At 43.8% G+C, this 14,127-nt stretch overlaps 1 protein-coding gene across 1 annotated transcript in view; it reads left to right on the plus strand.

Moving 5' to 3' along the window:
• The window catches only part of PTGFRN (prostaglandin F2 receptor inhibitor), a 38,024-nt gene extending 26,817 nt beyond the window's left edge, over nt 1-11,207 (plus strand). Inside the window, exons 6-8 of the mRNA XM_009695497.1 lie at nt 2,452-2,559; nt 9,355-9,660; nt 10,918-11,207. Of these exons, the coding sequence (XP_009693799.1) occupies nt 2,452-2,559; nt 9,355-9,660; nt 10,918-11,084 (581 nt within the window). The 3' untranslated portion in view covers nt 11,085-11,207. The remainder of the gene's footprint in view (nt 1-2,451; nt 2,560-9,354; nt 9,661-10,917) is intronic.
• The last annotated feature ends 2,920 nt before the right edge of the window (nt 11,208-14,127 follow it).

A 14,127-nucleotide genomic window follows, 5' to 3' on the forward strand; every position in this document is an offset into this window, starting at 1 on the left:
ACTTGGACTTTTGACCTAGAAAGAAGTCCTGTCTACATGTATCCTCTGTCTTTCCTTGTTTACCCTGCCAGAGCAGAGGTAAGGCAGCCCATGCTTAGCCTGACAAAGTTGGGGTCATGCAGGTCTTCTCCCTTGCTCAATCACTGCCAGCATCTAGCCAGGACAGAACCTGTTTGTTGGAGCAGAGCATGTCCCATATTCCTGACATGATGTCACCTCCCTTGCTGCTGGGACTTAGGATAGACCCCAAACTATAGACAGTATCAGGATTATTATGGTGCTGTTTTGCCTTTGATCAGTGCAGCAGAGGGTATGTACTGGGAACGTGGGGATGTTCCTGGCAGATTTTGACAGTCTCTTTGTTTCTGTTGCTGTGACAGTTCCCACACAGCTTGAGACTTTTCTGGTTACAGTTGGCTGGAGTGTCCTGGGCCACACTGCCTTTAGGTCCCTAGGACCTTGAACTTCTGTCTGCACAACTCCAAAGAAAAGGACGGAAAACCTTTTGTTTTATCTAAAGACTAATAATCAAATAGGCTGCAAGGGGAATATACTGGGGGGGCTGTGTGTATGTAAGAATGTCAGGAAACAAATTGAATTCACATAGAAGTAGTTTGGATAGAGGCTGAGGGAGCAATGAGGTTTCCCCAGAAAAGGATCCTGTCGTGCTGAGCTTAAGTTAGGGCTGCAGCTTGCTCATGAAGTCACTACCTGAACAGCTGAACTTCAAAGCATTCTGGGTCTCTTATTTTCTTAAATATGTTCTAGCATAAGCATGTAGGAGTCTCAGTTGGTAGTCCACATGTAACCTTTATTGCATCTCTACCAGCCTTTTGTCCCTGCTAGGTGGGGTAACTTGCAATCTTAATAGAGAAGACTTCTAGTGTCAAAATGGTTCAAACCTCTGGGATTACATATCTGCATACTGCCCTTCTGTACAAAGTACAACTGCTTCTGGGGCAGAGAACAGGGCTGTAGCTGTAAGAAATTTATGGTATAACAAAGAGCACCACATTGTGCCCAGTGGAAATTGTGGAGGCAAATTTTGGAAGCCACAGAAATAATTATTGCATTGTAATTGGAATTCATTTCCTAGTGTGCTGTGTAATCTCTGCTGACCAAAACAAGCCAGGCCCTTGTAGTCTAGAACAGTTTCACCAAAAATGACAAGTCTAGCTTCATGGCACAGATGGGTTTCTTTCCAGAACCTCAGTTTGGAAGTGATGTGCTAAGTGTGCACTGTGTTAAGTTATCAGCATAGCTTTCCATAGAAACCTGTTGGGAAGGCAAGGGACAAGTGGGTTGTCTGGGATGATTCCCTTAAGTGTTCTCCATCAAAAGCATTGTTTGCCACTGATCTTCAGTGGATTTGAAATTTACAGTTCTTGTACTAAAACAGTAGCATGTAAGAGTGGAGGAAGGCAAATCTTCCAACAGCTTTTCTTTCTTCCCAAACCACCTTTCTATGCTTGCTGCTGCTGTCCCAGAGGTAGCTGAGCCAGGTAATGATAGCAGCTAATAGAGTCCAGGGAGGGTAAAAAGGGTTACTTCTCAATCTGAGTGCCATGTTCCTTCTTGGGTTCCCTGGCTTCTTTCCCCAAAGCTATCCTGGAGGCCACCATTAGCATTAGCTTTCATCTTACTCACTTTCTTCGCCTTGTTCAGTAGATAAATCACTAAGGGTATTTTGATGCATTCTTCAGTTTCTGCCCTGTGAAACAGAGTACTAGCAATGTTGGCATATCTGAGGAGTTGTGGTTTTGTTAATTTTGCACCAGAGATGTAGCAGTTGTCAAAATTTGGGGAGGTTTTTGAGTTATGTACCTCAGAAGTCAAACACCACATGTTGTCATGGTGTCTGAGCATTTCATAACAGCCTAATGGTTTTCATCAATATCGTCACCATTTTGCAACTGAAGGAGTTACTGCACCCTTGGGCTTTGAGACCTCTTCTACAGCAGAAGCTATCTGTGGCAGACCCTGAAGGAAAACCCACAGAAAAGTGTTATCAGATGCACTTCTTGTATTGTCTGTGTTTCAGTTCCATAGCAGAACCATCTGTATTGTTAAAATGCTGATTTGCTCTAACTTGAATTTCTGTTGACAGCCTCAGCCAGAAAGATCCATGCTGGATTAGCCTGAAGACCTGAACTCTTGTGCTCTTCGAGGAGTCACAAGCTCCTCTTGTGCAGGACAGTAGAAGGCAGAGTTGGGCATCAGCCTCTGTGTTGAGTGACAGGTCTGGCAGTTTGAGTATTTTGTCTTAGTGCAGGAATTAATGTTTAAAAACGGATAACTATTTTGCAAAAACCCTACATGATTGCTTATTCCTACTTCAGAGCTCTGTCTCCACAAACTAATGGGGAATACTTCAAAAACATGCAAGAAAGGTTTTGGACACTGGAGGGAAAAAAAAGTCTGTTGTGAATAATTATGATTACTCTTTTCTAGGTCCTGTGTTTAATGTCTCGGTGCATTCTGACAACCCGACGATTTACCAAGGTGAACTGGCAGATTTGCTGTGTATCGTCACAATGGAAGGAATGGCACTTGAGCCAGGTATATTGGCAAAATTATTTTACTTTAACTCATTTGCCTTCACCAGGCAGAATAATAGCAGCAGCTACAACCCTATGTCGTTTGAGTAAGGCTGGAGAATTTAGAACCAACATTGCAAATCCTATAGAACTAGGTAAATACAGGAGAGCATGTTTGCTTTACACAGTCCGATTTAAAACAAGGGGTTTTGTTTCACATTCTGAGGGGAGGGGGAAAAAAGTGTTATTATTGCTAAACCCCCCTGTCCTGTCTGTACCAACTGACCACATTGCTGGCAATCTCAGCCTACAACCTCTAGATGGGCCATGAAAACTATTCCTGTTGCCTTTAATTGGAAATGATCTCCATTGGTAAAACCTGTTAGGAGAAAATGGTCATCTGTAAACAAATTTTAAAGTCACCTGGCCAGTCAGCTTCACACTTCAGGGTGAATTTAAGGCTTAATGTAAATCTAAAAATCACAATAATTGACTACTGGAGCCTAAATGCCAAAAATGAATGTTTATTGCTGATGCCTTCAGAGATGAGCCTCCTTTTTTGTATGAAAGAAGAAACAAACACAATACCTAATTGCTGTGAAAAGGATAGTGGACACTTGAAAGGCAAATTTTTATGAAGAGCTGAAAAGTTCAGAGAATTGCTCAAAACCTAGCTGCTTGCCAAGCATTGACTGAGCTGCTTTTCGTCAAAATGCTGTAAGAATAACTCTGGTTATTCTAGCCAAAATTTGGGTTTGGAGTGAGCTTAGTTTTTTTTTTTAAGTCATTATGTGTGTGTGTATGTGTGTGTATACATATATGTTTTTAAAATAAATCTATAAATATGGATCTAAATATAAATGTGCATACCTAATGTAAATGTACATACCTAAATGTAAAGATGTCATGATTCATGTGAAACTTAGAAATCTATGCTTAAGCCACTACAAAAGAGGTGCTGGGCAGAAAATATTACTTAAAATGTAGTAGCTGATGAGATGAAGTACCAAGCTTAGTAAAGGCCCATCACTTTGAAATTCCAAATGTCTGTTCTGCATTAAATCTGAGTGTACCAGGGAAGCAATTTGCTAGATTACAGTTGTGTGCTGCCTGTGGAAAAAAAGTCTGTAGATTGTATTATTGAAATGCTTGGTGGGGAAGAAAATCTGAGTAAACTTTATTGCTGTCAAAAGATTCATAGCCTGGGATATTGGACACAGTAGGCAGCAACGTATGCCTGTACATATACCTCAGTCTGTCCTGCGGTTCCTGCCCAGCAGGAAGCCTCTTCTAAGCTGAGGTGTGCCCAAGCTCTTACAGGTATTGTTGTGAGGCAGTACCCAAAGCAGCTGGCTTGCTTTGCAAAGCAATAATTGCTGGCAGGGAGCAGCTGCTGCTTCTGCTGGTGTTCGACAGCTAAAATAAGCTTGGGGTGAAAGAGGCCTCAGCATCACTGACTCACGTAAAACTTGAAAAGAGGCCACTTATTAACAGAGGGGCTCTTCTGTCAGTGCTCTGCTGCCGTTGGGTTTGTAATGGTGTCTGGGTGTTTGGTAGCTTGTGACTGGGAGAAGCACTCAGAAGGTAAGGGATCAAAGTAAAAAGGTGTCCTCTTCGAGGAGCTGCTCAGCAGCACAATTAAGTTTTAACTGGGCAACTTCATAAGGGTTCATGGATGTCTGTTGAATTGATAAATGATGATACCTGGAGTTGGAAATGATGCTGTTTCCAGTGGTCATGAGCAGCCAGTGCAGAGTTTTAAATGTCAACACTGTAATCTGTTCCATAGCTGGCTAATGTCATGACATGGCAGATCTGTCTGTGGGGGTTTTTTTGAGTCTGTAATGGGGCAGATGAGGCACAGGCAACAGATATGCCTAGAATGGAGTGAAGTGTAGCACTGTGGCAGGTTTTGAGGGAACCTTTCAGTCCGTGCTCTGAGCCTCCAGTTGCTGAACAAGCAGGATTTGGGGCCTAACCAGCCATGGTGTGTGAAGGAACCCCATCTGGGCCTTTCGTGCGGGCCTGAGTAACTGGCCTTCCTCCAGTCCTTGCTGGTCCTCTGGATGAGACTGGCAGAAGAGCTGCAGGGAACAGCTGGAATCTACACAACAGCTGTAGGGTGTGCAGATTTCCCTTGTCAGTCTGCCTTCTTGGCCCTGAGTGACGGAGGGGACTAGAGCGGTGGGACAACAGAGCAGGTCAGGTGAAGAAGGGCCTTAAGGGCTCGTGTGATAACAGACAGGTGTAGGTTCCTCAGTAGTAACCTTATTCCTCTGTATCCCATCTCTCGTCTGTCTCTATGCTGATTCAGTGTCCAATTTAATTCAGAACTGGAATGGAGAACTTGCTTTTTAAATTAGTGCCAAACATTAGACAAACTGTGAAAATAACAGAGCTGTCTAATCCCAGTGGGGAAATGAGGCATGTTGTTAGGGAAAACCTATACCAGGTGATCAGATAAACAGAGCAAGAGTTGTCAACATCTCCTAGAAGAAAACAGATGACAGCAGCACAGATATGGTCTTTCCCTTTGGGAATGTGATGAGAAAGGAGAGCAGAGCAATTGCATTTGACTCTCTTCTGAGGTGCATGATGGCTTTCAAAGGCCATCTACTCTTCTGGTGTCAGCCCTGCTGCAGGGCTGTGTTTTGGGCCCTCTTGTGAGCAAAGGAGGATTAGGGAACTTCATAGGATGTCTTGTTAATTGTGCATCCAAAACACTTTGAACACATTTGGTATGCCAGCCAGCTCTGCTCTTGTACACATAGGCACTCAACTTTGCAAGCATGCATGTGGATTAGTATGTATGCTTCCTGTAGTGAAAGAAGGGGTGTCAGGTGCCACCTCTTCTCCCTCTTTGTATGCGTGATCAGAAAAATGAAGTACTTCCAAGGAGCTGAGGAAAAGTTAAATGGCCAATGATCTTTGTCAGTGCCCTTCTTTGTTACAGTTGGATTGATCCATTTGTTTCTGGAAGCATTACTTATGGGGTGAACCCTTGTGTGGTAGAGGCAATTCACAGTACTCCATGCGTGTGTGTTTGTACCCACCCTGTGGGAAATTTTCAAAACGATGGAAAGGGTTTTGGCGTGACTGCTGCGTGCTCTAATTTCCTCTGCTTCTTTGAGACCCTGCTGAAATGGAGTGTGTATTACTAAGCTCGGTACATGGTAGCAACTGTTCCGTCTAAAGAAGTGCTCCTTTGGCTTGGCAGCTGTGGTTGGTGTTTTGAATTGATATGAGGGGAGTATGTGTGTGTCAGGGGGGAATAGTAGTTCTTCTGTGCCCTGAAGATATAAAAGCTGCTTCTGATATTTCTGTTGAATACACATTTGCACAAACGATCTCTCTAGACTTCTCAGATCACCCCTTCTTGGGCTATGTGCTTAGGGATTTAAAAGTATTACTTACTGTGCCTGAAAGGAGATGGCTTTTTATCTGCTCCAGACAGACCCAGTAGGCACTCTGGAGAATTTAACAAAACCAGCTTGTTTACCTCTTGTATGGCTTGAAGTGGTTTGCTCAGCTCTCTAGGAAGCCCTATTCAACCTCATTTAAATGTAGTAAACAAAAAGGGTCTCAAAATTGTGATTCAGCACTGTAACAAGATGCTGAGAGCGCTCCATTCTAAGCGGTGGAAGTGTATGGTTCCTAAGAGCTGGTCTAGAAATAGGATTCCCTGTTTTGAGGAGTGATTGGCCAGGGAAGCAGCTAAGACCCAGACAGCTTAGTCCTGTGTGTCAAATTGAAATGTGCATAAAGATGTGCTTTACATGTTGATGATCCTCACTGAGGAGGGGAGGAAGCATAGCACCACTATTACTCTGCTCACAGAGTTCTGAAGAGTCCAGCTCCCAGTACTTTCTGTTATTTTATGAAAGTAGCTGAGTTGCATGACCTGAGGGCACTGAGGTCCTTGACAGCCTTCCCAGCTTGGCACTGGGATGTTATGCCGTCCTCTAATGTGGGGCACCTAGTCCAGGTGTTCCTCACCACTTACAACATTGTGGAGCACAGAACGAACTGGTGAAAGAAACCTTTGTAATGTTAATTGTGAGTGTGGTTCTTGTCAATGAGTTTGGTTTTTGTAGATTGGGTACAAAAATTGTGAGGGTGACTTGTTAACATTTGTGCAAGGTGTGTGTGTAATGGTACAGATGCTTTTGGTAAGCCTAGTGTGTGACTTGGTTTATGTCAGTAGAACTACGTATTTATTAGCACTTGGGAGCTGCTAGGCATGTTCATCACTGATCTTTAGAGAGCACCTGGTTTTGCTAAATTGTCCTGTGCTTTTGTTGCATGAAAACCAGAGATACATAGAAATGAATCGGATGACTTTGCTGTATTAAGCTATTTCAAGGATAGTGACAAAGAGTACTCAGAGCCAAATCCTCTGTCTGTAGTGAGTCACTAATTGCACACTGTGTGTACTGACTAATAAAATATGTTGGCATAATATTGTTGTCCCATGTTGTAATTACAGAAGATAGATTTAGCTATTTTGAAATGACAGCAAGTGCCTGCACTCGTCTTTGTATGTGGAGGGAAGGGAAACTCAAATTAACTGAGACTGAAAAGAAGGAATTCTTCAAAGGTAGCAAGTTGCCTGGGAATCTGAAGGCCAGATTTTCTTTTTTTTTTTTAATATCTAAATTTATTGTTTAAACCTTTTTTAGCAAGTACAATGGTGTGTTCAGTGTAGTTGGACTTAGCCTGGAAGGTGTCCATATGCTCCTATGGTACGTGGAAACACAAGAGCTAATGGCAGTCTTGATCTTTGGAAGGAATTGGTCGTTCCCAACGTGACTGCCTGTGGACCAGTGCTATTACCGTATTTGGCATAAACAGGCAGCAGAGACCAAGAGTGGTTTATAGAAACAGAGCTCTCTCCAGTAGAGGCCCTGTTTCCCACAGACAGTTGGATGAGTACACAAAGCAGAGGTCAAAGTTTGGTCTCATTAACTGAACATGTGTTTATGGTAATTTTTATTAACTTTGCTTTCAAGGGAAGCAAGCCGAGCGCTATGCCAAGTAACTAATAGTGGTATTTGTAATATGATAGGCAGGAGTGCTTGTTATGAGGGCTGCTGGTCCGTACAGCCTATGCTGACCCCCATGTCGGACCGGGAGACCTACTCCTGCTGTAAGGCTGCAAAACAGGCCAGGTGCTCCCTTGAGGTTCTGTGCCGTCACCTGGAGCACCTGGCCATGGCAGGAGGGGCAGGAGACTGGCTGTTGTCCCAAAACGGTTTGGTCAGCCAGTATCTCTGGTAGTAACATCTGCTTTCTGATCTTTTTTTTTTTTTTTCCATTTTTGAAGATGTGTGTAAAACCAGTGCGCCTTACAAGGGACTTAATTATAACCCAAACAGTGGATGTTTTTTGTGTGCGCTAAGGGGGAATGTTCTACCTGGCCAGCTGATGCTGTACCTCAAGTAGCACAACTGAGGATGTCCCTTTACTTCACTTTACTTAAAAATATTATTTTAAGGTTCCCTTCTTTCCTAAAGTATTATCTTGAAAGAGGCTTAAAAATCTTCTTCACTTCTATCTGTAAAGAATTTGAGTACAGCAGCAGGTTTAGGGCTTTAATTTTTCCATTAGCCTGGAGATCAAATATGAAAGTTTAGAGAACAGCAAACTCAATTAGATGAAAGATCGGTTTTGAATTTCAGGTTGCTAATACTGTATTTTTCAGAGATCTCAATACCAGCAAATGAAGGTTTGATACATTGCCAAAATCACTGGCCTTAGGTGTGAAAAGGTTAAGCCCGGTGCACACAATCTACCAGTACCCAAAACTCAGGACAGAACAGTTTGGGCCCAGTTTGCTAATGTGCCAGGAAGGAAGACCTGTTGATGAAACAAGTGAGCAGGCTTTCCTGTCTATGCCTTAGGTCATGCCAGGTTTCAGAGTCTATGACAGGTGTTGCTGGGCTCATGTTAGCAAAGAATAGCAGCGATTTTTTTAAAGCAGCTACTCAGCTACATCAGCCTAATAGGGTTAAGACTGAGATCTGCTAATGGGACCAATAGGATCTTGCGTGAATCTAGAAAGAGCTAGACGTGCTGGTGAACTCTGACTGCCTGTCAGTTATGTTAAATGTGGAAGGTCTCACAAATGCGTTTTATACACTGTCTCCTTGGGTGGTAAAACTTGTACAAGGCGTGATGCCTGATGATGTGTTACAGTAACTCGCAACTCTGGAAAAAATGTATAAAAGCATTGTGGTCAGGCTTTGTTCCTGAATGCTTTGTACTTTTGTAGGTAATTTTTTGTGCTCTGTGTAGAGTCTCTGTATTCATTTAGGCAGAGTAAATGTAAGGAAGGGGCCTTCAGGAAAGAGCCTTCTGACTTTGTGGTTGTGTAGGCCCTGCACGAAGACAGCGATTGCAAATAGCTCTCTGCTAGCAAATACCTAGCACTTCCACTCCCTTTTTGCTGTAGGTGCAGCATAGTTATAGAAGGTCTTATGACACTAGGCCTGGTGGGTGAAAACTTATATCAGAGATTAAATATAGATTTTAGGATAGCAGGCAGGAAAGCAAGAACTGTCCTCTTTGTCATCCCTGTAGTAAGTCACCCTTTCTGTGCAGCTACATTCTTCCTGCCAGTGCGTTTCATTGCAGTTCACTGCTTTTGAATCCTCCTAGAAAGGACATGTTCAGGGCACTCTTTCTTTTCTTTTTTTCTTCCACAGTCAGACCAGTGTTGGCTATGCTGCTTGCAGATTAACCTTTCTGCTGAGAAGTGGCACTATGAATACCTTTCAGAGATCACCAACACATCTAAATTCTTTGTCCACAAATGCAGATGATATGTCCTTTGATGTCTCCTGGTTTGCCGTGCGCTCCTTTGCGTTGGACAGAGAGCCCATCCTGCTGGCCTCGCTGGATCGGAGAGGGATTGTGACGCAGAGCAGGAGAAATGGGAGCAGTGATCTCAGCCTGGAGAGAATCAGCCCACTAGAATTCCGGCTCCGCGTGCATGGCTGTGAGGACCATGACTTTGGGAACCACTACTGTGTAGTGACCCCATGGGTGCGATCTGCCACCGGTGTATGGCAGCGGGAACCTGACATCAAAGCCAAGCCCATCTTCCTCTCTGTGAAAATGGATGGTAAGAGATTGCAATATGTGTTACACAATTTATTTTTTTAACACCTCGTTATGTCTTTCTGTGACAGATATTCCCCATGACTATTTTTAAAGGTGCCTGTGAAAATCTCGTTATACTTTCTTATACTTTTCTATTGCTTGCAGCTTCTGATTCCAGATTCTGTAAACTAGGTAGGCCTGAACAGATCATAGTCATAGCACTGGAATGTTTTCTTTCCTGATCATCTCCTGGTGATATTTTGCATAGCTGGGGCATCTTTCCATCCAAGGCATAGTATTCTCTCCCAGCGTTAACCCTTCTGCTGCCTGCAGGAGGAGGCTTTGGTTTGCAGATGGGGCATGCTGAAGTAGAGTGGTGGTGTGGTTAATATCAAAGCTGAGAACAGAAAGTCGCTTTCCTCCCTCTCCTAACCACAAGACGTGCTGTTCCCTGCACTTAGGCTGGAAAGCAGACAAGGCATTGAGTTGCAAGTGTTGCTAGGCTTTGTGAAAAGTAAGTTGCACACTAGATGCTGCATTCAGCACATAGCTAAGGAGGAAAATTAATGCAGGAGGGGTTTTGAACTAGTTGCTTTCTTCTCAATATTTCCAGGAAAGGTCATATTGGGAAGTTCCATGAACTTGAAAGGAATCAGAAGGCTTTGTTCTCCCTACTGTGCAGATAACTATTATAACTGTACTTTCCAACTCCTTACAGTTCTTGACTCTGCCTTTTAACTGAGCAGTAGGTGCTTACAAATCAAATTTCTTGTTTAGGTACCAACTTTGGAGGTTGTTTGGACAGGGTTGCTGAGTGGCAGTGAATATACTGTACGAGTAGGTCTAATCAAGCAAAGCATAAAGGAGTCTCCTCCTTGCCATTGGGAAACATTACCAAGAGTGCAGCCACAGTCTGCCTCTGATGGGGAAACTTTGCAAGGCTTTTGTTTGGAGGAACAGGTAATGGGATACCTCTTGGAACTAGCTCTACTTTGCTATCTGACTCCAAGGCTTCTCTCGTGCTTCCAGCCTCTGTGGGGCTTTGAAATGGTAGAGGAAGAATTAGGGTGGGGAGATAAAGGAGTCAGTAAGAGGCTAAATTTCCAAATCTCAAAAGACAGAAATCAAGAAGTAAAATAGTGTCATTTCCTTCTGAAATAATTAATCTGCCCATGACTGAGTAATGTGGGATTTTTTTTCTTTTTTTTTAGTCAAGAACAAATAAAGGGCATCGCTGAATTTCTCAGTGATATCTAATTACTTTGCCTTCCTCTTTCAGTTCTGAATGCTTTCAAGTATCCCCTGTTGATTGGCATCGGTTTGGCCACTGTCATTGGACTCTTATCCTGCCTCATTGGCTACTGCAGCTCCCGTTGGTGCTGCAAGAAGGAAGTGCAGGAAACAAGACGAGAGCGTCGCCGGCTAATGTCAATGGAGATGGACTGAGCGTGGGAGCCGGACACACTTGCCTTTCGGGAGAGAGTCACAGGGCTCTTGGACTGTGCTGAGACACTTGCTCACAGGCCCGGACAAGACAGTGTGTTTCCTCTCTGATTTCAGCCTGGACCTCAAGCTTCTCCTTGTTACACGTCATGTCCTGAGAGCATTCAGGCCACATTTAGCAACTCGGAGTTCTCCTTTTCCAGCAGCACTTTCTGCATAGGGTTCATGTCCTTCTAATGTGCAAACTGTTGAGCCTTCTTTCAAAAATGTGACAAAATTCACTAAATTTGGTTTGGTTGTTTTTTTGGTGTGGGGTTTTTTTTTTCCCCCCTTCTTGGTTTTGAAAAGATGTCTCTGTAAGAAAGCATGATGGGCAAGGTGATGAGTGGGAAAGGGGCTGGTAGAAGTGTTAGACTTTCATTGTATTAACCAATCTACTTTTCCCCTCTACCCTCATTGCACCATCCTGTTCCCTTACTATCTCCACCTGGGTATCTCACAGACTTCTCTGTGTTGGGTTGAAGGCTGGAGAAGGCTTCTCTGCTGGTGCCTCATGAGGCTGTTCAGCAAAGAATTTGTTTATAGTTGTCAGCATGCCTTCTCTTCCCTGGCTTTCAAAGGTTTTGCAGTTAACCCCAAAACATAACTTGCCTGGAGGTCTTTGAGACACTTAAAGACACTTTGAGACACTTTAAACTTCATTTTTACTTTATTTTCAGTACTCAAAGCTCTTAGCTGTGGTGAATCGGGGCTAACTTGGCAAACCTGAGGAGTCAATCCTCAGACAGGCATTTGTTGAATGTCTGGTTATGGCCACCTTCTTTTCTACCCACTACAGCTTGCTCACGTTGTGCCTGAGACCCTGTTCTGCTTGTGGCAGGGGGGCACATGGTGTCTAGGGACAAGGCCCAGCCTTCTGCTGGCCTTGGCAGAGAGGTGGGAGACCTTGACCCACTGGTGATGGTGTGACTTATGGGAAGAAAAAGAAAAAGAAAAAAAAAGGCAGGAAAAAAGAAAGAGCTGGATCTTTGTCTGCAGTTGGCCAACTGATCGTGTTTAGAGAAGACTTGTAAACTATATAGTACCAAATGCACAGACCAGACTCCAGTGCTGCTTCTGCCAGTCACTCAGTGGTAACCCTTGAACCTGTGAGCAGAGTCTGAGATCTGCAGTAGCTGAAGTGCAGCTCAGGGTAGGAAAAGGAGCAAGCCCAAGAGGGCAGCAAGAATCCTTCAGGTTCCAATGGTTGTGGTCTTGTGCATGGGGCCTGCAGCAGGGCTTTCCCCATGGCTTTTGAGACCTATTCCTAGGTGCTATAGTATAGAAGTCCTGCTTTGGTCTTCCACATACACTGACCTGGCTCCTGAGGGGGAGCAGCTCCTTTTCCAGGCAGTTCTGTCTTCCCAGCACAGCTGGTGTTTTAAGCAATAAAAGTCAGAATAATGATACTCTGTATAAACAAACAAGGAAGTAGGACTGTACTGCAGTCTGATGTCACAGCCAGGGTTTGGCTCACATCAAGAAGGGTGAGAAATGTAGAGTTGAGGTCAGGGCTCAATCCTTTCCAGTTGTTTTTTAAGGTAAAAGATGCTAAAGGAAAGCATCCATGGAAGGTAGTGGCTGTGGTGTGCTGTTGCCAGTCTAGACATCAGTTATGTACTAGATGATCTTCACTAATAGCTCATCCCACTGCACATTCCAGGGGAGCTGCAGGCCTGGTATCTGTGCTATTGATGAAGACTTCATTTCGCATTAGAGTTTGTGGAACCTTGCACTCAACACTGTAGCTATTCTGAAATAATGTTTTTTTGAGGTAAGTTTTCTTTATGTATCTCTTTTTTTTTCCTTTTCCCCATCTTGCGTTGTGACCTTTGTTCTGAGGCTGATATGAGGGTTTTTTCTAGAAGGCTGCGCTGCTTGCCGCATGCGAACACGCATGCAGTCACATATGTATTTGTATGTATGTATGCATAGGGGTGTCCAATGATTTTTTGGAAGCTGAATGTGAGACATCTTCTGAATGGACTTGATTTGCAGAGCTGGGGCTTGCAACTTGTTATTTGTCTCTTTAAGACATTTCATGTGGTATTGCAAAACTGGGACATTCAAAACCCATAAAACTCTGAAAGACTTTGGCCTGAACATTCATAGCAACTTTTCTTTCTGGCCTGATGTTTTTCTTTCTGGAAGAGCTCTGAAGAGGCCTGTGTTGCAGACAGATGTAGCTGCCTCTGCTGAGGAACAGGGCAGAAACTTCCACTGTGAAAGCCCAGAAATCTGTAGCGATGCTTTCCAAAGGAAGAGAGTGGAGGAAAGGATTCACTCAGATATTACTTTGACAGCAAGAATTTTTCTTCCTCTCCTGTCTGTCTGCTGTAGTGAAATCTTGCTTTTTCCTTGGATGTTATGAAACACCATTCTGATGTTTGGGATGCTGGCTGTCCTTCCCACATTGATCTAGCAGCTTCTTTCCTGCATTAACATTCACGTTCTTCATGGAAGGCCTGTGGCATTGGGGCATCTTGGGAGGGGTGGTAGTGGTGGTGAAGTTTGAAGCACAGCATCAGTCACTTTCTGTCCTTACAGATTGACTCCTTGTTTATGTGCTCTTGGTTAAGTTTTAGGGAGAGAGGATCATGACTGTAATGCAATAATTAGGGAATGAATGAGCAGGGAACTGCCAGCTCTTCCCAAGCACTCAACATAGCACACTTTCTCCCTGCTGGAAAAAACTCAGGGTTATTTTGGTCAGGGCTCCCTGCTCCTCTAGTGAAAGGTCCACATGTCTTTAGCTGATGCTGACCTTCCTTCATGGCCCGTAAGAAACCATCTTTGTCGTTCCAAGTGAAGCAAGTTCTCTGCTAGCTTTTGTACCACTGCCAGCCCCTTGGAAGGCAATGCTGTATCCCCTTCCACCCTGCATTTGCTGTAGTTGGAAGGCTAGAAGCTGAGGGGCTAGACTCACCCCCCACATTTCCTTCTACTTGTGCCAATTTTGTATTATCCCCTTTTTTTAAAATAGAGTGGGAATGTTATCTCTGACAAA

This window comes from Cariama cristata, unplaced genomic scaffold, assembly GCF_000690535.1.
Source record: "Cariama cristata isolate BGI_N322 unplaced genomic scaffold, ASM69053v1 scaffold3102, whole genome shotgun sequence".
NCBI lineage: Eukaryota > Metazoa > Chordata > Aves > Cariamiformes > Cariamidae > Cariama > Cariama cristata.